The following is a 26,377-nucleotide window of genomic DNA, read 5'->3' as shown; positions in this document are numbered from 1 at the left end:
AGAGAGCCAGGGCATTTGTCCTTTGGCCCTGGCCACCCACGGGATGCCATATTGCACTTAAACATTGTAACAGTTTTTCCCAGTAAGTGCAATAGGTGTGATCGAGTAAAGGAACAGTGGAAAAGAGACATCGAAATGATTTTGTCAATGTTCCATATGTAGAAATAAACATATTTCAAAAGTCAGTCTTCCAATTTTACAACTTTCAAAATCTAACTAAGTAAAATCCTCCAGGGTAAAGGCAAAGCTTAAAGTGACCAGGATTTTTTAAAGCATGCTCTTTTGTGTGTGTGGGGGGGGGTGTGTTGTGAATGTGTGGCTTTGTGTGTTTAAAGTTCTCATGGCGTGATGAGCTGGGAAATGGTCCACGGAATATCGTAGGTAGGCTGCCAGAAGTGCTACGGGTTTTAAAATAATTTCTGACCTCTTTTTTTTTTTTTCCTTAGATTCCATATATATGTGTGACAGGGTGAGAGAGTGTCATGGACATATATACACTACCAAATGTAAAATAGATAGCTAGTGGGAAGCAGCCGCATAGCACAGGGAGATCAGCTCAGTGCTTTGTGACCACCTAGAGGGGTGGGATAGGGAGGGTGGGAGGGAGGGAGATGCAAGAGGGAAGAGATATGGGAACATACGTATATGTATAACTGATTCACTTTGTTATAAAGCAGAAACTAACACACCATTGTAAAACAATTATACTTCAATAAAGATGTTAAAAAAAAAAATAGTTTCTGCCTCTAGCACAGTAAGTGAATCTTCAGGTAACAATGACTTAAGTGGAAAAGGCAATATATTTTTTGTGCCTGTAACTTCGCATTAGTAGGAAAAAAAGTAGGATAGGGAAAAAAACTATGGAAAACCATAAGCATGTCTGCACAGTAGGATTTTGGTTTCTCAATATGTAGTGTTTCATTATGATGTTCTGAATAGGTGGCACACACTCCTTCTTTAGTTCTTTTTTGGCCAGCCTCCTACATGCATCTCAGTACATACCCCCTATGTAATCCAAGAAACCACCTAAATCAATCTCTAATGAAAAGGAAAGGTCTGGAGTCTTTGTAAACATAGTATTTATATAACGTCAAAGCTTCCTAAGAGTTCTTATTTGGGGAGCAACGCAAAAAACAAAAACATCGGCTGTCTTCTAGGCTGAATATTTGTAATACTTTACAGCAGCTAATTTAACTCGAGGACACAGTTCTAATGAAAGAAGTCATAGGACAAAAAGGTAGAGCTGAAATATATGTCTTCGGTGTCCTTGTAAGTCTGATAAACTGCCATGCTCTCCTAAGCTTCTGCAGAACAGAAAGTGAGGAGACCCATTGCAGAAAACTAAATTATACATAATGTCATTAAGCCTCCACCTTCACTTCTGATTGAGAGATTTGCTGCAGGAGACAGTGAGAGCAGAGGCAAATGAAAAAATAAATAAATGAAAGACCTGATCACATTATACATTTTGGTGGAAATGTAATTGCTTATAAGTTCACCTGAAGTTCTTGGGTACATGCAAAGTCATGTGTAGCTGCTGACGATAAGAACGGAGCCATGGCCCACAGCATCCTCGTGAACTCTTGAGTGTAACCCTCAGGTGGATGGGTACGGAAGTAAGAAGTGGGCTCGCCAGTGATGCTGGCATTGGCACATCCTGAGTAACCCCAAACTCTCCTACGTATTGAAGTGGTCACTCTTTTTCTTGCCCTGGTTTTCCACCCAGAGGTGTATTTCTGTAGATAACATGCACTGTTTACTTCTTTTTTTTAAATTGGTTTACAATGGTGTGTTAGTTTGAGGTGTACAGCAAAGTGATTCAGTTATATGTATATATATATGTATATACACTTATATATATATATTCTTTTTCCAATTTTTTTCCACTATAGGTTATTACAAGATATTGAGTACAGTTCCCTGTGCTATACAGTAGGTCCTTGTTGGTTATCTGTTCTATATACCGTAGTGTGTAAATCTTAGTCGCAAATTCCTCATTTCTCTCTCCCCCCGCATTTCCCCTTTGGTAACCATAAGTTTGTTTTCTAGGTCTGTGAGTCTGTTTCTGTCTTATAAATGAGTTCATTTTTGTTTTTTTTTTTTTTAAGATTCCACAATTAAGTGATATCATGTGATATTTGTCTTTCTCTTTGTCTGTCTGACTTACTTCCCTTAGTATGATCATCTCCACGTCCATCCATGTCCGTTTACTTCTTTTCCAAAGTGGTTTTGTAACTGCGCCTTTGAAAGCATGTCTAAATAGACAAGCTCATTAGGAAGGTTATGAAATCCCCTTTTCCAAGATGATGTATCCTGGAAAATGCTCTCATCTGTCAAGGATGATCTCAATGTGAGCATTTTGAAAGGATGACCATGCAGTAATGCCCTCTCTTGAGGTCATCATCTAGTGCCAGGACTATGAAATGGAAACATCAGTGTACGTATAAGACTTCATAACTCGGAGGCCCCACATAGCAGGCAGAGCTGGAGAAAGCAGCAAGACCCTTTTCTGACCCTTAATTAACTTCCAGGACTCTGCAGATTGCCGCTGGCTCTTAAGCATCCCCATACAGTTCTTAATTAATTCTAGCTGCCGGAGTGTCCCACCCTATATCACTGCAAAATAAGCCCTAGCTGAGGAGCGGGGTAGTAGCCATCGTAAGCCCATGGACCACATTTCCTCTTGTTTGATGCTGTGTCTTGAAGGCTATGGCAGTGGGGCGTGTCTGCCTCTGTGAGTGGGTCTGTTTCAGTCCACACATCACAGGACCATAGTGTTGGGACAGAATGTCTCCCTGCTTTGTATGAACTATGGCTCAACGAAGAAATCAGTGATAATGCACCTCCAAAAAAATTAAATGTATGAATGCTCGCTATGGAAGAGATGTTCAGAGAAGCAGAAATTGCAGGTTGTGTCTCTAGTTCTGCATGTCACCTGCAGGGAGGGCATGTGTCCTAGAGAGCCTTGAGGGGTCCTCAGGGACATAGAACCTTTTCATTGTCATAGAACTGCCATAACCTTTTATGTCTGGAAGGGCCATGCTCAAAGGCTTTGAGAGTCATTAAGGTGATCCTTGCAACAAGCATGCTACTGCCGCGTGCTTTGTACCAAGTTAAAAGGGGGGATGTGGACCCTCTCTTGGGGCAACACGTAATTTAACCTAACCGTGGTGATGAAAATAACATAAAATGCCACATATCAGATCTGTAAAGAAAACTTAAGTGGCACATACTGACAGCTATAATGGAATTTTGCGGGGCGGGGAAAGATCATTGGAAACTAGAGAAGAAAACACACGGAAGAGGTAGGTTTGAGCTGAGTTGTAACAGTTAGATCAACTTTGCAAGGCAAGGCCAGGAAGGGCACCCCTGCTAGAGCCACACCACACCCCACGGAACTGGATCATAGGAAGGCATAGAAGGCCACTGTCGTGCCCTTGTCTTGGACGTACGTCAACGTTGCTTCCATTCTCTCCTTTTTACTTCTTCCTTCCTTGTTCCTTTCTCGGCCTTTCCCACTTGTTCCTTAGCACAGCTGGGCTCTTGCGCATCCCGGCAGATCCACAGAGCTCTCCTTCCTTCCCCTGTCTTCCTCTAGATCTGTTTTGTCTTCTCCTCAGCCTACGGTAGGATGCGTGTTGCAGGGTTCACCTTCCTGACCCCCACATCAGCAGAGCCTGGCCCTCCTGGGATGACAGAAGATGCTGTCTCCAGTGCTGTGGCCACGGCCATGTGTGTTGCTTACGCTTCGCTTCCCGTGTGGCTGGTGCCCCCGGGGAGCCGAGCAGCAGGGATGGAGCCTTTGCCTTGTTTAGGGAGCTCGACTGAGCCTTGGACTGACGGCCAGCAGCTTCTTTTGCCTCAGCCTTGTCTGCAACATCCTCCTTCCTCTAGAAAGGATGCAGGTCACAGACAGTAACCCTGGGAAACGGGGGCCACCTCCCAATTCATTCAGAGGCAGAGAAGGAAGCAGGGAAGGGAGGGAACCCAAGGTCGTCCTAGAGAGCCTTGTGGGGTCCTCAGACACGTTCACGAAGGCATCTCCCAACTTACGTGCTGACATTTAACACTGCCGTCTGTGATGCAATGTCCACATTTCAGCATTCATTACTCTTCGATTCAGTGATTAATTATCAGGCATTACAGATTTCCACAGTGTTTTAAATCCAATAAAAGTTATTTTGGGAGGACCTGAGGTTTGGAGACCAGTTTTTAGATGTCACACCAAAAGCATGATCCATAAAAGAAATAAAGTCAAGAAAATAGACTTCATGGAAATTAAAAACGTTTGCTCTGTGGAAGATGATCCTAAAAGGATAAAAAGACTAGCTCTAGACTGAGAAAAATATTTGCAACCCACATATTTGACAAAGGACTTGTATCTGGAAAATATAAAGGACTCTCAAACCTCAACAGTAAAAAAGCAAACAATCCAATTAGAAAATGGATAAAGACATGGAAGACACTTCACCAAAGAGGATACACGAAGGGCAAATAAACACATGAAAAGATACCATGATCAGCCATTAATAAAATGCAAATTAAGATCATGAAGAGTTACACACACAGAATAGCACAGCTAAAATAAAAAATAGGGGGGCTTCCCTGGTGGCGCAGTGGTTGAGAATCTGCCTGCCAATGCAGGGGACACGGGTTCGAGCCCTGGTCTGGGAAGATCCCACATGCCGTGGACCAACTGGGCCCGTGAGCCACAACTACTGAGCCTGCGCGTCTGGAGCCTGTGCTCCGCAACAAGAGAGGCCGCGATAGTGAGAGGCCCGCGCACCGCGATGAAGAGTGGCCCCCACTTGCCACAACTAGAGAAAGCCCTCGCACAGAAACGAAGACCCAACACAGCCATAAATAAAATAAATAAATTAATTAATTAAAAAAAAAAAAAATAGGGACAGTACCAAATGCTGGTTAGAATGTGGAGGCCTTGGATCTCTCATAAATTACCAGAGAATGTAAAATGGGATAGCCACGCCAGAAAAGAGTTTGGCAGTTTCTTAAAAAATTAAACATACACTTAGCATACAACCTAGCAATCACACTCCCGGGCATTCATTATAGAGAAATGAAAACTTAAACTCTCCCAATAAAATGGCACCTACATTGTTTCAACTTCTGTTTCCTGGTTTCGATATTACACTACGGTTATGTAGTAACCATTAGTAACCACTGGGGAAAACTGAGGAGTAACCGGGACCTCTCTGAGCTATTTTTGCAGCTTCCTGTGAACCTAGAATTATTTCAAGATAAACAATTTTTCAAAAGTTATTTTTTGGTATAATTTAAAATTCAAAGGTATTGGTTACTAACATAATTATTTCTTAACTCACTGGTGATAATAATAATAAAGTTGACTTTTATGAATATACTGAAATCTCTTTCCCTGAGCATGAGTAAAGCTGTAACAAGAAAATGCATGAAGGATTCGTTTCTGTAAAGAAAAGATGTCTATGAGATGTTTTAGTTAAATAACATACATATTATCATGGATAATAATAATAATAAGGCTTTATTATTATGGGTAATAATATCTGTGAGATATTATGGGTAAAGCACCTAGAATAGTACTTAGAACTTAGCAAATATGCTGCATTTATCTTGTATTATTATTAATGTCATTTATTTAATATTATCTGGCATTCTTATTAATACTACTAAATTGAGAGCTTACGGTGATTTCACTAAAAGAATTATGTAATCAAAATATTTTGAGCCAAAGTTTTTTCCTCCCCACACTTCTTCTTGGCAAAAATTCAAATCCCCTTTCAGAAGTCTACTTTGCTGAAACAACAGTCTCTGACGATCGTGTGAAAGTTCATTCTGTCTTATGATGGAGATGTTAATATAGGTCCTCCAAGGGCATTAGATCTTTGTTGTTTGCATTTCAGTATTGACCCTTGAGTTTACTTTACTTTCAACTCTCTTGCCTTCTCTAAAATGTTTTGAGGCAGTACTTCTAATAGCATTAAGCATCTCATTTTTAGTTTAATCCCAAACCTTGTAGTTCTAAATAAAAAATTGAACCGCGTGCCCCCCAGGTTTTAATCTAATATCTGGTTCCTTGAATTAGGGCCAAGTCCTCGTTTTTTAAAGCATCAGCACGTTCTAAATACACTTTCTGCTACTTCCTTTTAACATCTGACCTTGGTTCACTTAAACTAATTGTTATCCTTTCAGCAGATTGTGATCCTAAAAAAAAAGAAACAGAAATTACACTATAGAACATTGGTGGAATTTTTAAAATTCTGAGTTCAATGCCCTCCATTGTAAACTGTGCCGCTTCTGTAGTACTCTATTTTTTTTTTAATGTTTTTTTCTGGTATACCTCAAAGGGATTCAGTTATACGTACATATTCTTTTTCATATTCTTTTCCATTATGGTTTATCACAGGATATTGAATATAGTTCTCTGGGTCAGTAGTACTCTCTTCATCATGATAGTAATTTATTTAAAACCAGATAAAAGCATATAATTTTTTAAAAACTTTTTAAAGAACCAAGCCTCAAAAATATTAAATTCATATACACTTGTAATGTAGGAATCTTCTGATTTTTTTTTTTTTTTTTTTAATGGCTGTGTTGGGTCTTCGTTTCTGTGCGAGGGCTTTCTCTAGTTGTGGCAAGTGGGGGCCACTCTTCATCATGATGCATGGGCCTCTCACTATCGCGGCCTCTCTTGTTGCAGAGCACAGGCTCCAGACACGCAGGCTCAGTAATTGTGGCTTATGGACCCAGTTGCTCCGCAGCATGTGGGATCTTCCCGGACCAGGGCTCGAACCCGTGTCCCCTGCATTGGCAGGCGGATTCTCAACCACTGCGCCACCAGGGAAGCCCGAATCTTCTGATTTATAATTGTCACCTGTTCATTCACTAATACTTACAGAGCTCCGCCTATGTGCCAAGTGGATGCTGGGCACCAAGGATGCGCAGAGGCTCAGCTCCGCCCCGTGGGGCTCCTGGTAGGGGAGGAGACTGGCCTTCATGCTCAAATGCCCTGTGCATGACATACATTGTACTGATTACATGACAGTTGTAGGGCACTTAATGTGTATAAGCTCCTTACATGTTATCTTAACTGACATTCATTGGTTTGAATACTGAAAGCAATGCTGTTAAGTAATTTAAATTATTAGAGTATTCCAATTGGATAAATTAAAAAACAAATTCAGTAACTGGCCTGTGGCCACATGCTTAGGAATCAGTCAGAGCTGGGATTCCAAGGCCAGTCTTCTGGTCCTAGATCCCATGCTCTTTCCTCTTCTGCACCCTGTGTTGGGAGCCAAGATTGAAGGTGAATTCAGAGTTCCCCCCAAGTGTGCAATGCCAGCAGCGGATGCTGTTCCAGGTGGCTTTTAGGAGGTCCACTCATGAGGAATAAACAGTGCTGAGACGCAGGGTGAGGAAGTGAATGCCTGTCCAGTTGGTTCTTTTGGTCCTTTGATTGATTGATCCGTGAGCCTGTGTTTGGGGCTAGAGCATCTTTCTCTCCCGAGGAGGAAGAGGCCTCGGGCTCAGAATGTGGCTAAGCAGCAGTGCCAGGCAGGACTGACATCACTGTTGTGAGTTTGTTGCCTTTACTTTTTCTGTTATCTTTACCTGTGGTGTGTGTTTTGGCCTTCCACTTACTGAAGTGATATGAAATCTCATTTCCAAATAAACATTTAAATATATAATACTTTAAATAAGTAACTTAGAGGGAAGAGGTGAGAGGACAGGGGAAATAGCGAAGGTGGGACCCAGGGACTGAGACTTGGGAAGAGCTCGTGGAGTGATACTGGCTACTCTGTCGACCTCATGTGCCTTCGGGATTTTTGTTTCATCTTCCCCTCCACCTACCTGCGACTTCCCAAACCAAAAGCATCTTCAGAAGATGATGACAGTTTGTAGGGAGCACATGCAGGTGAATAAAGCATTCCACCCAAGGTCTGTGGTAAGGTGATTTTAGCCACTAATGTTTGATCTGCTTTGAGAGATGAGTTAGTCCTTTCGGGATTCCCTCTCTCGGGAAGGGTGATCGGCACATGGAAACTTCCACCAAGATTCCCGCCCTACCTGGTGCAGCCTCACTGTTTCGACTTTGTTTTCAGTCTCCTCCTCACAGCCAGATTCTAAGGCTCAGAGCCAAGACTTCCGTCACAAGAAGTCTCTGGACATCTAAGGTGATGGTGTCCCCAAATTTTTTTATTAACTTTTATTGGAATATAGTTGCTTTACAATGTTGTGTTAGTTTCTGCTGTACAGCAAAGTGAATCAGCTATACGTGTATAAATATTCCCTCTTTTTTAGATTTCCTTGCCATTTAGGTCACCACGAAGCACTGAGTAGAGTTCCCTGTGCTGTACAGTCGGTTCTCATTAGTTATCTGTTTTATACATAGTAGTGTGTATACGTCAATCCCAATCTCCCAGTTCATCCCATCACCACCCCTGCCCCCCTTGGTAACCATAAGTTTGTTTTCTACGTCTGTGACTCTATTTCTCCTTTGCAAATAAGTTCATCTGTACCATTTTTCTAGATTCCACATATAAGCAATGTTGTATGATATTTGTTTTTCTCTTTCTGACTTACTTCACTCTGTAAGACAATCTCTGGGTCCATCCATGTCTTTGCAAATGGCACGATTTCGTTCCTTTTTATGGCTGAGTAATATTCCATTGTATATATGTACCACATCTTCTTTATCCATTCCTCTGTCGATGGACATTTAGGTTGCTTCCATGTCCTGGCTATTATAAATAGTACAGCAACGAACATTGGGGTGCCTGCATCCTTTCGAATTATGGTTTTCTCCAGATATATGCCTAGGAGTGGGATTTCTGTGTCATATGGTAGCTCTGTTTTTAGTTTTTTAGGGAACCTCCATACCCAACTTTCAGTAAGAAATGACATTTGTCCAAACATCAGTCAATAAAGGAAAGCAGCTATGACTCCAATTTCAAAATATGTTATAATTTTCAATAAGAATGTTTGCTTCTAAGAGAAGTTAAACTTTCTGACAGAATACATTGAGATGTAATTATTCTTCACTAAACTGTTAGAAAAGGTATTTCTAACCTTGGTTTCCTAATTTCTAAAATAATCCTCCCTTCTAAATTTTTACCGTGAATCTCATGTCTCGGGTCCTGCAGGAAGAGCCTGGGAATGGTGCCGATAGGTTTTAGAAATGAAGAGATGTCAAAGAGAGAGTCACAAACCTCTCATTAAAATTCCTTTTTCTGCTACACTTGTTCATTTCCAAGCCTGTCATGTCTAAAAAAGTCTCCTTAGATTTTCAGTCACATTTGATGGAGCATCTGTGCTGTGATTTGTGAGGTGAGGACATTTTAAGACTCACAGCTCTCCAAGAAATACCATGGAAAAGATGTTTGGTTTTTCACAGAAAGGAAAGAACAAAACAATAATCGCCCCATTTCTAAATGCTGTATAGAATCCGTGGAGGGAAAACACAGAGGAAAACAATGGAAAGGACATTGTCAGGGTGACGCTAACAAAAAATGGCAGCAAAGTCAGTAAGGATTTACCGTCATCGAAGTCTGAAGCTCTAATGTTAGAACAACAGTAATTGCTAGCGCTGACTGAGCACTTCCTGTTTACCTGGTGCATTGCACGTGTCAAGTCTCTAGGTCCTTAAGACCGCCCTGTTGTCAGTAGGGAGACTTGCTATGTTTTCAAATAGGGACATGGCAGATGCCCACGTGCTTTTTTAAAAGCTTGCCCTAGGAGAAGTGTATAAACCAGAGGGAGGTGAAGTGACCAGGTAGGAAGCTACTGCAGTAATGCAGGCCAGAAGTGAGTGGAAGTCAGCTTTTCTGGCTAGTCCCCGAAGGAAAGGAGCAGCTCGCTTTCTGCAGAAGCATCCATTTGTTCTCCAGATGTTTCAAGGATTCCTTTTTCCAAAGGGGACCCTTGCCCATCTCTGAAGATCTGGGCACTGTTAGCACAGGCTCACCGACAAATCACTCTTCCAAGGCAGGTACAGAGGTGGAGGAAATTACAGTCCTCGAGTTGTATTAACATCTCAGACCCTGGCAATATCTGCATCTGAGGGGAAATGAAAATCGTTCTCTCTCCTAAAGATGGTGGCATTCTCTGAGGAAGGACTCAAACCCAGACTGATTTAGAGAGTCAACAAAGCAATTACATCAGTCGCTTTCACCTGCCTTTAAAGCAGAGCACTCCCCTTTTTGGTGGCCACCTGTGACAAGCCGCTCATGGGCATCACGATTTTGACACCCCATCTGATGACTGGGCCTCCTTGGAAGCCCCGGGGTAATGCAGTGAGGACAGGGCCAGGACCAAGTTCCAGAACCTTTGCAAAATTGCTTGATCTCATGATGTCCTGTGACTGATCAGAGATAGGCATGCCCAAACCAAAAAAGTAAACTTGGACCAAGATTTATGTAGTGAATATAAACATAGAAACAGTGCTGTAAATCCCTTTCAGTGCAGCCGCTCTGCTACCCCATCCTCACTGCTCCAGAAGCAGCAGAGACCCTATCGGGACCATCTAGAAGGATAAGTCTGTACATGCAGCCTTTGACTTTCAAACTGAGGAATATCCGCCTCAAGCCCCCTTCAGGGGACCGGAGACTCCCCGAAACTCTGTGCCGCCTCCGCAGCGTCAGCGGGTGAGAACGTCCTCGTGAAGCCGAAAGTGGGGTCCAGCTGCTCGCCGCTCAAAAACCGGTAAAGAGGCAAGGTTGCTGGAAAGGAAAGTTTGCTTTATTTTGGATGCCGGCAACTTGGGCGGGGTGAGGGTGGGGGACTCCTGTCCAAAGGCCGACTCCCCCCCAACTGACAATCAGTGGGCAAGAGGTTTCAGAGACGGAGGGAGGGGGCTACATGCAGAAACAGCACAGTCAGCCTTGACCGTCGTCTTGTTATTGGTCATTGGTGGTCTGACCAGAGTCATCTTGATTGCTTTAAGTACAGTTAGTCTTCAGTTCCAGGGTTGGTTTGTTCCCATTTCCTTGAGGCCAGTTCTCGGAATTGCGGCAGCTTATGTCATGGCTACAGTCTGGTCATCGTGTAGTTAACTTCTTCCACCTGGTGGAGGTTTCAGTATCTATAAGACAGCTCACAGGAGATGGCTCAGAACATTATCTATAGCCCTTGAGGAGGAACTAAATGTCCTTGACTTTGCTTAATGACTAAACTATTATTGTTTAGTCTTGTTGGACTGTTTTCCTTTGTTTCTGCATTTTCTCACTTCTCTGATTAAAGTTATTCTTTGGCTAAAGTTTTTCTACAGACAAAAGGCAGGTGGAGGACATGGGGGGAAGGACCATAGGGTCCTGCTCGGTTTCACTCACGTGTGTGGGACAGGGGCTTCCAGGCCTGAGAAGGTAGACCAGATGGGAGGCGTCACTGGGCCCTGCTGAGCACAGCGGATCTTGTCACTAAGCTTCCTTCCAGGGAACAAAGGGAAGAGTAATGAATGCCAGGAAATGGTTGACTATCCCCAAACAGCTATCCTCTGCCTCTTAAAATTAATGCTCGACTGAAACTCACACCAAATATATCAAAATAGCCCCCTTTCTTGTATAGATATTTTATTTATTTATTATTGATGTACAATGGATGTACAATATTATGTAATTTTCAGATGTATAATGTAGTGGTTCACAATTTTTAAAGGTTATATTCCATTTATAGTTATTATAAAATATTGGCTATATTCCCTGTGTTAAACAATATATTCTTGTAGCTTATTTATTTTATATCTAGTAGTTTGTACCTCTTTATTATTATTATTTTTTTGGTTGCTTTTTTGGGTCTTTGTTGCTGTGCACGGCTTTCTCTAGTTGCGGTGAGCAGGGGCTACTCTTCGTTGAGGTGCGCGGGCTTCTCATTGCAGTGGCTTCTGTTGTTGCGGAGCACAGGCTCTAGGTGCGCGGGCTTCAGTAGTTGTGGCGAGCGGGCTCTAGAGTGCAGGCTCAGTAGTTGTGGCACATGGGCTTAGTTGCTGCGTCGCATGTGGGATCTTCCTGGACCAGGGCTCGAACCCATGTCCCCTGCATTAGCAGATGGATTTTTAACCACTGCACCACCAGGGAAGCCCTAGTTTGTACCTCTTAATTCCCTGCCCTATCTTGCTCCCCACCTTCCCTCTCCCCACTGGTAACCACTAGTTTGTTCTCTATATCAGTGAGTCTGTTTCTTTTTTGTTGTATTCACTGGTTTGGTTTTTCCACATTTAAGTGATACCATACAATGTTTGTCTTTCTCTGATTGACTTATTTCACTTAGCGTAATACCCTCCAAGTCCATCCATGTTTTTGCAAATGGCAAAATTTCATTCTTTTTTATGTCTGAGTAGTGTTCCATTGTGTATATGTACCACATCTTCTTTATCCTTTCATCTGTTGATGGACACTTAGGTTGCTTCCATGTCTTTCCTACTGTAAATAATGCTGCTGTGAACATTGAGGTACAATGTATTGTGTCAAATTAGTGTTTTCATTTTGGGGGGATATATACCCAGGGGTGGAATCACTGGGTCATATGGTAGTTCTATTTTTAGTTTTTTGAGGAACCTCCATACTGTTCTCCACAGTGGCTGCACCAATTAACATTCCCACCAACAGTGTACAAGGGTTCCCTTTTCTCCACACCCTCTCCAACATATGTTATTTGTGTTCTTTTTGATGATAGTCATTCTGACAGATGTGAGGTGATATCTCATTGTAGTCTTAATTTGCATTTATCTGATGACTAGCAATGTAGAGCGTCTTTTCATGTGCCTGTTGGCCATCTCTATGTCTTATTTGGAAATATGTCTATTCAGGTTTTCTGCTCATTTTTTAATCGGGTTGTTTGCTTTTTTGCTATTGAGTTGTATGAGCTGTTTATGTATTTTGGATATTAACCCTTTATCGGTCACATCATTTGCAAATATTTTCTCCCATTCTGTAGGTTGTCTTTTCATTTTGTTGACAGTTTCCTTTGCTGTGCATAAACTTATATGTTTAACTAGGTCCCATTTGTTTGTTTTTGCTTTTATTTGCTTTGCTTTAGGAGACAGATCCAAACAAATATTGCTACGATTTATGTCAAAGAAAGTTCTGCCTATGTTTTCTTCCAGAAACTTTATGGTTTCCAGTCTTACATTTAGGTCTGTAATCCATTTTGACAAAGCCACCTTACTATGCCTCAGTCTTTGTGATTCCGTGAGATATTGGCCTTGCCTGTGGAATGTTCAGCAACAACCCAGGCTTCGAAGTTACTGTTTCACCTCTTTCTCTCCATCACTGAACTGAAGAGTATTTTTTTTTCTCTCTGCCCACTTGATCAGTGGTTTTCAGATTTTTTTTTTCCTGCTTCGATTCACTTGAGGGATATGTCACATCATTAGCGGGAGCTTAGTACTGCAGTGATTCTGAAGGTGGAAAGAAAAGGAGCTTTGAAATTGGGCAAATTTCCTGAAAAGCAGGTCTATTGAGGGTCCCTCCAGGGCGCACATGGCTTCACATCCCGGGAAAATCACTGTGCAGATGGTAACAGAGCTGTGTGTCATCCAACAGGATTATTCCACAAAAAGTGGAAACCAGAAATGCCTGGCGACTTATGACCCACGGCCAGGGCGACTTCGGAAAGCTGAGTGTGCGGTGTGATGCAGTGTGATGCAGTGTGATGCAGTGTGCACAAAGGCACGTGTCCTCGGCCAGCTAGGTGGTCAAGCAGGGTTCAGAACCAGGCAGCCCTGGGTCCAGGCCCCAGCTGTTCTGCTCCCCTGCTGCGTGGTTGCAGGCAATCCACTTCATGCCTTCTGATCCTAAATTCCCTTCTCTATGCAGTAGAAATAAAGACTTGTCTGGTAGAACTTCAAAGATGCCATAAGCATATATTATTCATATAAGACATTGCTGTGAAAAGTCACTCATTCGGAGTAATACCCAACAGAATAAAAAACATTTTTAAGCTCAGTCAAATGTCAGGGGTACTGTTTCTGGGCACTAAAACATCACATAATATTTTGGGCTCTAAACCTCAAGTCCATTATCACGTAAGAAAGAGATGTTAGGTAAAGGAAGGCAATATGGCAACTACTGCCTAGAGCATCACCAGCTGAATCCTGCAAAATAGAAATTACATTTAGAATTGAATTACATTGTACTAAAACATGGCCATTTGAAGTCCTGAGCTTAATTAGCAAGTTCTTTAAAGATATCAGTGTGTTGGCATTTAGATTTCAGTTTGTTTAGAAATAACAGTTCCTGGGTCAAGGTTCTTGTTTCACCCAGCCCTCACCTCTCTTGCCCTTGAAGGCTCACACGCTTCCTTTGGCTGCCTCTGTCCAGGACATTGATGATGGCAGTGACCGGTGGTCACCACTGCCTCTGGCCCCAAGCTGCCAGGGCCACCTTCCCATCGACACTCCACCCTGAGGCCTGTCAGGCAAGTCTAAGTGGCTTCAGTGCAATAGCAATAAATAGTTTATATGGACCAAATAAAATGCAGCATTGGAAGAACCCAAAGAGGCGTATGGGTAGAAAACAAAGAAGTTCAGAGACTTTGCACGCCCCAGTGAGAGCACCGTCCTTCTTTTAGCGTGATGATTTTAGTCATTTTACGTGCACAGTTTTATTCATACGAGAAAGGGAGGAAAACTTTGATTTCAGAAGCTTCTAAAAACAACTCGACCCTGCACTGCCTGAGAACACGCCGTGCATTAGGTATAGCCTTGACCTGCATCCCGTTCTTCCCGGCAGCTTTTCTGTTGAATAGGGTTTGGGTTTTGTTTTTCTCCTTTTTTAATATCTGGGAGCTGTGGCATTTTCAACCGACTGCAGCATTTTGGAGTAACATTCTCTTGAGGTGGGCAACTGCGATGTATAATTACATCCTGTGGAAAATGATGGTGGTGTGAGGGGTGGGAAGGAGGTTACTGAATCACAAAAGCATGTTTCCTGTTCAGAAAAAAATGGCCGTGTGTGAGATGTCCCACGTCCTCCTGCTCTGTGCCCAGGGAGCGTGCGGCACCTTTACGTGGAGTCTTTGGTATTCGCTGGACCTTTGCCTGCTTTCATTTTTATTGTTTCGGAGACTTACTACTCTTGCAGAGTGGTTCCCCGGTTTGCTGCCTTTTCTCAGTATATATGAGCGAAGGTAGTCAGAGGAAACACTTTAATTACATTTTAAGCAGAGCCAAAGCCTAAGTCTATTTATGAAAATTCTAACAGACGGTGCAGTGAGACCATTAACTTCAATCCCCAAAATAACAGAAAGTGTTTTCTTTTCATAATAAAAAGTCCATAGTTGGTGCGTTAAATTGTATCTGCATATTAAAAATCTGCCCTGAACACTAAACATTGCCTAAATGTGCGTATTGTATTTAAAAATCCCTCCTGTGAAAAGCATCCCTGGAGCGTGGGCCGTTGTCGTGTCTCCCAAGCTGGTCCTTACGCAGCTGCTCTGAGGATGGGGCATCAGCTGCTAAGGATGCTCTCAGCTGTCGCCTCCACCCTCTCTCATTGGGCCTCTTTTTCAAAGAAACGCCTGTGCTGTGGTTGAATTGGATTTTAACCATAACCTGCTCATAACTTTTGTCAAGCAAAAACTGGAGAGATTAAGGAGGAATCGGAAGTTGTACTAAAACGTGAACTTAAGGGTGGGGGAAATGTTAGGAGTAGGTAAGCCAGGTATCCCCCAAGCGGCCAGAATTCATGTGCTCAGCAGTCCTCTGAAGGAATTCCTTCAAGGACCCGAGCTCTCTCTTTCTCAGCAACAGCAGGATTCAAAACCTGGTTGGCTTTCCTTCCAGTAAATGTGAGAGGAACAGCTCTTGTCTAGAGCCACATAAATGATGTGGTGATTACTTACTTCCCAGGAATAGTGGTTCAGAGTAGGAGTCTTCTGAAAGCATTCAGTAATTCAATTTATGCAGTTTTATTGGAACCACATACAGCTTTTGACCTTCTTGCAGATAAAAAAGATAGCCAAAGAACCTTTTGTTCTTACTCCAAGACAAATGCACAGCAGAAAATTGTCTGAAGCATTTGTTGATTTGCTTCATTTATTAAAAGATATTTAAAAGCCAAAAGGGCTGTGAAATAGGACATGGTAGAATGATTGTGTAGCAAAATTACTTAATTTTCCTCAGGCGCATTTCACTGGTGGGTTTATTAGTGACTATCTGTTCAGCTCATGGTCTGCAAAAAAAGAAAGGTGGTAGGTCACAGGGTCATCAGAGAAGGCTCGGTCCCTCGGGAAGACAAGGCCTGGAGGAAGAGCCACTTCTGCCTCTGGAGTCTCACGTCTGTGCCAGGCCTTGCTGTGGGCCACACAGGAAGTGGTATTCTGTAGCCCTGATGACCCGCATTTCTGCCCTGATTGCTATTCTTGCTCAGAATTCCCAAGCCAGGGGCTTCCCTGGTGGCGCAGCGGTTGAGAGTCTGCCTGCCGATGCAGAGGACACAGGTTCGAACCCTGGTCCAGAAAGATCCCACATGCCACGGAGCAACTAAGCCCATGTGTCACAACTACTGAGCCTGCGCTTTAGAGCCTACGAGCCACAACTACTGAAGCCCGTGCACCTAGAGCCTGTGTTCCGCAACAAGATAAGCCACTGCAATGAGAAGCCCGCGCACCACAACGAAGAGTAGCCCCTGCTCACCGCAATTAGAGGAAGCCCGCATGCAGTAACGAAGATCCAACGCAGCCAATAAATAAATAAATAAAAAGAATTTCCCAGACAGGAAGGCAGCCAGGGGCTCACTATGCAAAAGACCCATATGTCATGTCACAGCTTCTCTGAGTGCCCAATGGCTCTAGAGCAATAGATAAAGTTTTATTTTCTAAGTAGAAATTTAAACAGTTGACTTTTGTCCTACTTCAGGCATAAGAGGGAATCTAAAGTCTAAGGTAAATATTTTCTCAGCTATTTTGAAAATGTATGCTAATGGAAAGCCATGACATTTAAAACTGGGTCCATCTTAGAAATTATTTTAAGTGACAATCTCCATAACAAAAGAAAACAAAGCCAGGTGATCAATCCAGAAAGCCCTTTCTTCCTCTCTCTGGGCTCCCCAATAGGTATATAAGAACACATGGTCTTCATAATGCAAATGTATTCATGGGAATGTATTCATGGGGAGATTGGCTGTATAATTGGAAGCAAAACTGTGCCAGAAAAGGCGAGACCCGATCACCAAATCTGTAGAGAGTCAGGAGACTGTGGATGGCACCAGTCATCTGATCTTTTCCTTGAAGCAGCTTTTTGTTTTGTTTTGTTTTGTTTTGATTTTGATCTTGTTTAAGAAAAATACATTCTGCCACTTAAACTGATTCACATAATTCCTGGATAGGAAGTTGGGGAGGCTCATGGCAAGAACTCCCGCTTCTACTGTCACTCTCCTGCTGTTGCTCCCCTGCAACGATCACATTATCCTAGGAGATAAGAAAATTTCCTATTTTGTGAAAGCAGTCAACAGTTAAGCAAAGTTTACTTGACATCTTATATATTCTCTTGTTGCGAACCTTCATTTGGAGACAAGGAGATACGATCGAGGTTGGAAAACAGGCATTGGTCATGTGTAGATTTAACTGTATCCCCTCCAAAGCCCTTGTCGGGAGGGGTGGTCCAGGAAGAGCAGTGGACTACGGGTCAGCAAGCATTGAGGTCTGACTCAAGCTGGTCTGCAGTGAGCTGGTTGTGGTCTTTCTGCATCTCCTGTCTGCAGCAGTAAAGCAGGCAGGTGGTCCTCCATGGCTGCTCCTCTCATGGATAGTAGTCAAGCCGATGGACTCTTTATTCTGCTTGCTTACTGATGCCCGCGGTCAGTGCTCAGAGATGGAGAGCGTGGGCCCCACGCTCACAAAAACATGCAGAGGTCAAGTGCAGGGAGATTGGTTATCATCTCGTTGTTGATTTTGTCTGTTTTCTGGTCACCAGTTAATGAGAACAGTCAAATGAAAATAACTTTTTTTAGACTCGCAGACTTAGAGAACGAACTTATGGTTACCCAGGGGGGGAAGGGCGTGTGGGGGAGGGATAGATTGGGAGTTAGGGATTGACATATACACACTGCTGTATTTCAAATAGATCACCAACAAGGACCTACTTTATAGCACAGGGAACTCTGCTCTATACTCTGTAATAACCTAAATGGGAAAAGAATCTGAAAAAGAATAGATATATATATATATATATATATATGTGTATAACTGAATTACTTTGCTGTACACCTGAAACTAGCACAACATTGGTAATCAACTAGACTCCAATATAAAACAAAAGTAAATAAATTTTTTAAAAAACAACTGTTTTTAAAAGCAAGGGCTATTGGAATTCCTGTGATCACCCTAAATGCTAAAGAAACCCAGCCTGTGATGTGGGCGCCTTCCCCCACGGAAAGCGTCTGTTTGTCAGGAACGGGAAGGAACTGGTGTGGCTCAGGGTGGCTTTGTCTCCGGTGGCCCAGCAGCATCTCCTTGTACTAGTGGAGCAAGTGCCTCCTCCCTAATCCGTTGTTGACCCCCTCTCCATCGGTCTGTCTGTCTCTCATCCTGTGGGGAGTTAACTAGTGGCCGTGGGTCTACTGGAAGACACCCAGGTCTTCTTCAGAGTCAGGTCCCTTTTTCATCTTCCCATGAAAATAGCAAAGTCTGGAAATTTTCACATGGGTGGAGAAGGCAGAGGGGAATGAAATTGTAATTACATCACGACAAACTCAAAGTATTAATAGAATTAAATTGTTATAAGGGAAGTCAAATAATAGTTATTACTCAAGGGTAAAATAAATGTCATTCATAGAGTAACAAAGACACTATTCAGAAAAAGAGGATGACTTTAAAATCCCTGAAGCTATTTTAAATGCATATTTTATGGCAGAATAGACGTTACATGTCTAAATAAATCCTTTATCTATCCTATAACGGTCTTGTTCTAGATGGAATTAACTAACGATTTTTACTGTACTTTTATTAGCTTAATTTATTAATAATCCTGAAAATGTTTTTATTTGTTTTTGTCCTGCATTGCACAGTATCTTACCCTTCAGTTAGCAATGTGTATTGTGAATCTGTTAATACAGCTCTAAGTGTGTAGTACATCTGATCCTGGTCTGCCTCCATGGTTTTATTTCAAAATGATAAACACAATGTAAAAACTATTATGATAATGAGGTGTCAACAATGACCATGACTAAGGTACCTTACTTTAAAATGGGCAATTGAATACTGTTGGTGGGAATGTAAGTTGGTGCAGCCACTATGGAAAACAGTATAGAGGTTCCTCAGAAAACTAAAAGTAGAATTACCATATGATCCAGCAATCCCACTCCTAGGCATATATCCAGACAAAACTACAATTCAAAAAGATACATGCACCCCTATGTTCATAGCAGCACTATTTACAATAGCCAAGACATGGAAACAACCTAAATGTCCATCGACAGATGAATGGATAAAGAAGATGTTGTATAATATATATATATACAATGGAATACTACTCAGCCATAAAAAAGAATGAAATAATGCCATTTGCATCAACAGGGATGCAACTAGGGATTATCGTACTAAGTGGACTGGGTGTTTGGGGTTAGTAGATGCAAACTATTATATATAGACTGGATAAACAACAAGGTCCTGAGATAAACCATAACGGAAAAGAATAGAAAAGAATAGAAAAAAGAATGCATATATATGTATAACTGAGTCACTTTGCTGTACAGCAGAAATTAACACAACATTGTAAGTCAACTATACTGCAATTTTAAAAAATAAATAAATTAAATTAAATGGCAATTTAAAACTCTAACTCTTACGCTTACAGTGTTATCATTTCCCTCTTGGATGTGATGAAATGGTGTGTCCTGATGTTCTGGTGTGTGGAATTAATAGTGCGAGGGGGACAGAGTCAGGACAGGGCTCTTTTCCAACCAGTCTCTGTTGAGGGCCGAGCTGTAGGGTAACAGCAGCTTTCACACACAGCAGTTCACAGAAAACATGTGCACTTTTTTTTTTTTTAACATCTTTATTGGAGTATAATTGCTTTACAATGGTGTGTTAGTTTCTGCTTTATAACAAAGTGAATCAGCTATACATATACATGTATCCCCATATCTCCTCCCTCTTGTGTCTCCCTCCCACCCTCCCTATCCCACCCCTCTAGGTGGTCACAAAGCACCGAGCTGATCTCCCTGTGCTATGCGGCTGCTTCCCACTAGCTATCTATTTTATGTTTGGTAGTATATATATGTCCATGCCACTCTCTCACTTCGTCCCAGCTTACCCTTCCCCCTCCCCGTGTCCTCAATTCCATTCTCTAGGTCTGCGTCTTTATTCCTGTCCTGCCCCTAGGTTCTTCAGAATGTTTTTGTTTGTTTGTTTTTTAGATTCCATATATATGTGTTAGCATACGGTATTTGTTTTTCTCTTTCTGACTTACTTCACTCTATATGACAGACTCTAGGTCCATCCACCTCACTACAAATAAGTCAATTTCGTTTCTTTTTATGGCTGAGTCATATTCTATTGTATATATGAAGCACGTGCACTTTTACCGATGGACAACGTGAACCCTGCAGACAGTGCCTGTGAAGGTCTCTGAGTACTCCAACTCCACACACACCCACACTGCAGAAGTCAAGCTTTATTTGGGGATCAAAGCCCAGCAGACTGCCCCCAGACATTGCAGTCACTCATTCATTCAATGACTAATTATCGGACTCCTATCACGAAGCGTGGGCTCCACACCAACAAAAATGAGGACCACGCAGCCCCTGCCTGGGGGCATCCACAGCCTGGGGCAGAGACAGTAGGGTATGCCCAGCGCTGTCCACCGTGTGGTCGGGTCTGAGCCACCTGCAGGCGGCAGGGCTCCCCATGGGGTCTGTGAGCAGGTGTGTCCCCACTCCGGCCGTACTAAGGAGCAGCTCAGCTGATAAGACACAAGTGGACCCATGAAAAGGAATAATGAATTGGTCCCATTGAACTGCAGACTGATCGCTCAATAGTGGCCATTGGTGGCAATGGCCAAGATGGCCAAATGCTTTAGCGGGGGATGGAGAGTAGGGGAGTATAAAGGAGCTTCCGTTCTAAAGAGGGAACTTGGAAAGCCATGCTGGAGCGTGTTTGAGGATGTGAGTTCCTGGTACCACATTCTCTGGCCCCAGAGCATTTCAGAACGATGCTTCCACACACCTGATCTGCCTTTGTGTCTTCCTCCTGCTCTTCCCTTCTTTCCCAGTTGGTGCCAGGAAATATAAGAGTAGGTACAGAAAAGACAACAAATCAGTGTTACTAAATGCTTCTTGCTACCATCCTTCTTCCCAATACCTCCTTATAGCGTTGACTACGTGAAGGTGAAACAGAACGTGAACTAAAGTGGAAATGAAAATCCCAGATTTTTTTTTCACTTGTCAACTGATAGCAGAGGACATTTTCATTATAACTTGAACAGAAAAATGTATATCTGACTAATAACAAGAAGATTAAAGACCCTAGGCATAATAATGCCAAATCCTTAAATAAATGGACATCTAAGCTCCATTAAAAATGAAAACTCTGGCAGAAGTTCTTAGAGGATTTTAGGCTGGAAGTCGTGAAGTCTTAGCTTACCTACTTCCACAGTTTTAACCAAAAATAACCTTCCTTCGGTTTGCAGTTGGGAAGAAAAATGATATCTTTATATCTCGTAGGAGAATATTGAAAGGATGTAATGTAATTAAGAAATTGAGAGAAATGTTAAATTTTCTGTAATAAATATTCAGGTAGGATGGGGATGAACCCCCAACCATTTTCAGTAGATGGTACAGATAAATTGTGGGCTTACTCTTCAGCCCCCATCCGTGTTTGTGGCATTTTAACTAAAGGAAAACAAAAAAAAACTAAATGAGATATTTAAGATATAAAGTAGTTTAATAATCCATTATTTCATTCCTGTGAATATTCTTTTCCTTCCTTGAACGTTGTACATTTTTTAAGAACACCCCCCAGTCATTAAGATCCCTGTGTTTGTTTACCGCACCGAATTGTAATTCGTCATGTCACTTTTCTCTTTCTTCCAGAGCTTCTTTGAAGGGCAGTCTGCACCATGGGACTCCGCTAAGAAAGATGAAAACAGAATGAAGAACAGATATGGGAATATTATTGCATGTAAGTGATGACAGCATCATTGTGCTGTGATGTAACTTTCTTTTCACATCTGCTAAGATTGACCACCAGCCTCATGCGGCAAGAATTTGCAGTGCAATTACTGCCTTCATCCCGCTGGAAAAGCTGCTGTGATGCTCGTATTAGGGAAAGGAAAAACTACCTAAATACCCCCGCTATGTCCGTGTGTCTTGCTGTGGGGCTAGTTTTACTTTTAGATTTAAGGTTCGGGTAACCTAGGTAATGTTCAAATGCTGACACAGAAAATGCATTTTGGAAGGAGTAAACGTAACAGATCTAATGCTTCCAAGCTGCTCGATGAGAAGGAATAGACATAACGATTCGAAGCACGCCTTGCTGCCAGGAGCTTCTCAGCAGACATGAGCTCATTAATCCTCAGGACACTTGGGGTAGGGAGGTCAGTAATAGCCCCATTTTGACGACAGGAAACTGGAACTCAGAAGTTAAATGGTAGTGCCTGTATCACAACACTCATTAGCAAAAGAGCTAGGATGATATCTCAGAAATTCCCAGTTCCTATGCAAAGGAATGGTACCAATCCATAATACCTCGGACGGTTTTTAAATCGAGCCCAACCTCATTAATGTTCCGTAACGATGCCGGGATGCCTGGTGGATTGATGAGCTTCCTTCTTCCAGGGCTGAAGCCATCCATTCCCTGCATTAAACTGCTCAAAGCCACACGTGACTGCACCGAGGTACTGACAAGGTACTCACGGAATTAATACTATCTCTAAAGATATGTAAATTTAAAAAACAACAATAATGTGAAATATAGAGCACCTAGCTCATCCTCCCTTATTACTTGTGAGAGAACAAACTTGAAAGGTTTGGATACTCCAGCGGAGCTATATATTATCTTTCTTGATTGTGAAAGTGCGGTTAGATTTTATCTGCCTGAGTTAACATTTTCTTGGTAGGACAGTTGAGCTTCTATAGCAGCGCCACCCAGTAGAATTTTCTGTGATTGTGGAAATGTTCTGTGTCTGTGCTGTCCGGTGCAGTAGCCCTCACCATACCAGCATTTGAAATGTGGCTGGTGTGACCAAGGAACTGAATTTTCTATTGTATTTAATTTTAATTATTTTTAATTTAGATCGTCCATGAGACGAGAGGCTCCCATATTAGATGGTGCAGACCTACAGTGTGTTTCATTTTAAAAAAGAAAGGTGTCGGGGTTTACATATAACATGAACCATCCCAGCTGGGCCTGAACATGTCCTGTTTTCCCTTTGGCCACTCACAAAGCCAAACCACTGGTTTTGCAGATGGCAAGTGCTAGCTTTGGGTGTCTTGTGCATTCATTTACTTAGAGCTTCATTTTTAGAGAGAAGATGTTCCCCTGAGATCTAAGGCTTCATTGCCCCTCAGTGAATTCAGTCAACACTTGGCCCCCCGAGGACCCCAAGGTGATGGGGACGATGTCCCCGCCCCCAGGACAGAGCAGCCCAGGCAGATGAGAGGCTGTGAGTCTGGTCACTCTGCACCAGGAGGCAGTCCTGCGTTGGAGCTGTGTGTACAGTGCTGTGTGCTGCAGGGGCTCAGAGAGGGAAAGCATTATTTCCAGCCAGAGAGGGTCATGGGAAGAGTCCACTGGCCAATATAGATCCTCCCAAGTTCCTTCGTGTTCTCTGCGAGCCTGCTGAAGCTTCACACCCTCAAAAGAATCCAGATTTCTCACAGTGGCTTATAGGAGCCTTCCCAGGGTTCCTTCAGCTCTGCCACTAACTCCAAGGAGGTCCACGGAGGTAAAATGGGGACTTCACAGCCATGCCACCCACGCCAGGTGGAAGAGATGTCAGTGAGCCCTTGTCCCGCGGCCGCCACATCCGAGGTGTGGGCCTCACCCCGAGCATCTGGAGAGCAGCGTGCAGGGCTCTGGTTTGGGCTGCGCTCAGAGACCCGGCCTGCCTCTGTTCAGTGTGACTTTGACTCTGCTCCTTCCCAGTGCGTAGCTTGATGGCTGCACTTGGCAGATGCTTGAGAAATAGTTTTGAATGCTTAAAGAAAAAAGTGATAAAAGCTAGCATTTGCTGAGCACTTGCTGTATGCTAGACACCCCTGTTATACCTGTTAAGCCCTTTACACCTGTTAACTCCCTCACTCCCGTAATGATCCTGTGACATGAGTAATATTGTTTATCTGTTTTACAGGAGAGGAAAACTGGGGCATAGAGAAGGTGAAAGGGTTACACAGTTAATAAGATGGGGACAAGATTCCAGCCCAGGGGCAGCTCTTATAACCACCACCCAGTGGATGCTGGATAGTCAGTCCCCACCGGCCATTAGCATCATTGCCTGCACAGGCCAGTGTCTGTGACAAGAAGCAGCTTAAGGAGACTTTCACCCCCCTCATCCCCATTCTTCATCTCCCCGGGCCACCTCCAAATAAATGTACAAACTAAGTACAAAGAGTACACGCCCTGTTGAAGGTAGCTTCAAGCCAAGTCCTCCAGCCCCCAGGCTGACCCCCTGTGGCCCCCTGTTCAGAAATTCTGGAGCTGCCGCTGTTATGGGCCTTCTGCAGAAATTCTTCTTTGATGGCTTCAGATCTGTTGTCTAAGAAAGATATTGGGGGCAGGGTCTAATTTATGTATTAACTGTTAGCCTATCATCACTAACCATCACTAGCTCAGAATGGGCGTCACCACCAAGATCATCTTCAACTCTCAAGACCCTGCGCTTAGGACGGATTATCTCATCGCCCTAGACAGGCACTGGCTATGGTCTGTGTGTTCAGCAGAATGTTGTCAGAGGTGGAGAAGGTTTAAATCTGCCTCCCACCCCCATGAATGTACGGTCTGTGGGCTGGACCAGACTAGGACGCACGTGAACTAATAGGACAGTGTAAATGACTAAGGGAAAAGCCTTTGGGGGCAAAAGAGAGGAATTTAGGATTGGGAACTAGAAGGCACAGTTCAGAGTCTGTTTCACCACGTGTTAGCCAAGTGACCTTGGGAAAGTCATGAACCTTCTCAAATGTCCCAGTTTCCTAAAAAGCCAGCTGTTGTGGAAATGAACTGAAACGCCACATAAAAACATCACTGATTGTTGTTACCTTTGAAAAATCACATCTTTCTTCTCTGTTACTCCTGACCCTTCCTCAGCTTAGTGGACTCAGTAGGTCATTTAAAATGGAAAAACAAAAGCAGCATTTGGAAGTCTCGGGTTGGAAATGATGAACTTGTGGATAATTGCAGGCGCCACGTTGCTCCCTAATTGTCAGCAGGATCCGGCACAGCGACCCGCTCTTCATGGGCTGTGACCAGGGGCTCTATTTCTGGAGAGTTTGCCTGGCTGTCGCCTTTATTCCTGATAAATCCCAGAGGGGGAGGATTTTCTAGCTCTCACCTGCCTCCACCTCACCTGTTGGGCTCTTTCAGTGTTTCTTCCATCAGCTTGCGTTGTTTTTGTGCTTTTGTAGGGACAACGTCAGAAAGATGTCCTCTGCCCAGGCAGCTCTGTCCAGTCTCCTGATCTCACCCCTCAGCTGCCGTGGCATTCTGAAGGCTTTCCCCGTGCACACATTGTCTTTTTTTTATGTATTTTTAAAGTAAAAATTGTCTATATTTAAGGTGTACAACATGATGCTTGATATAGATAAATAGCGAAATGATTACAATAGCCAAGCTAATGAAAGTATCTTCCCCTCACATAGTTGTCATTTTTTATGTGTGGTGAGAGCACCTGAAATCTACTCTCTTAGCAAGTTTCTGGATTCAATACAGTATAATTAACCATCGTCATCATGGTGTACATTCAATCTCGAGACTTAGTCATCCTATGTAACTGCCACTTTGTACCCTTTGACCAACACCCCCCCCCATTTTATCCCTTCCCCCCGCAAGCTCCTGGTAACCACCCTTCCACTCTCTGCTTCTATGAGTTTGACTTTTTTTAGATTCCATGTACAAATGAGATCATGCAGTGTTTTTCTTTCTGTGTCTGGTTTATTTCACTCAGCATAAGGTCCTAAAAGTTCATCCATGTCGTTGCAAATGGTTACCTTTTCCTCTAGTTTTCTATTGCTTTCTAAAATCCCTCTAGAACTGTCTGTGGTTGTTTATATAATTGTCTATAACGGTCTATGCTGGCGTATTCTGAGACATCAGCCACTTAGACCACCTACCGAACAATTATTAATGCTCTTAAAATAGGGTGTGCAAATCCTTAGATGCTACTAGAGCTAAATAGCAGGAGTTTGGTACCACATATGGGTTGCAGAAATACCGCTACTGCTGGCTGGCTTAA

The 26,377-nt window shown here is 42.9% G+C and overlaps 1 protein-coding gene across 6 annotated transcripts in view; it reads left to right on the top strand.

The window, feature by feature from the left end:
- Positions 1-26,377, top strand: part of PTPRM (protein tyrosine phosphatase receptor type M) — a 749,712-nt gene that overhangs the window by 627,245 nt on the left and 96,090 nt on the right. For all 6 annotated transcript variants that reach the window (XM_036823982.1, XM_036823981.1, XM_036823980.1 and 3 more), the window contains one exon: positions 22,023-22,110. In XM_036823982.1, the coding sequence (XP_036679877.1) occupies positions 22,023-22,110 (88 nt within the window). The remainder of the gene's footprint in view (positions 1-22,022; positions 22,111-26,377) is intronic.

The sequence above is a fragment of the Balaenoptera musculus genome, chromosome 14 (genome assembly GCF_009873245.2).
Source record: "Balaenoptera musculus isolate JJ_BM4_2016_0621 chromosome 14, mBalMus1.pri.v3, whole genome shotgun sequence".
Taxonomy (NCBI): domain Eukaryota; kingdom Metazoa; phylum Chordata; class Mammalia; order Artiodactyla; family Balaenopteridae; genus Balaenoptera; species Balaenoptera musculus.
The sequence above is the reverse complement of the archived record's forward strand: the minus strand, read 5'-3'. Positions and strand labels throughout refer to the sequence as shown.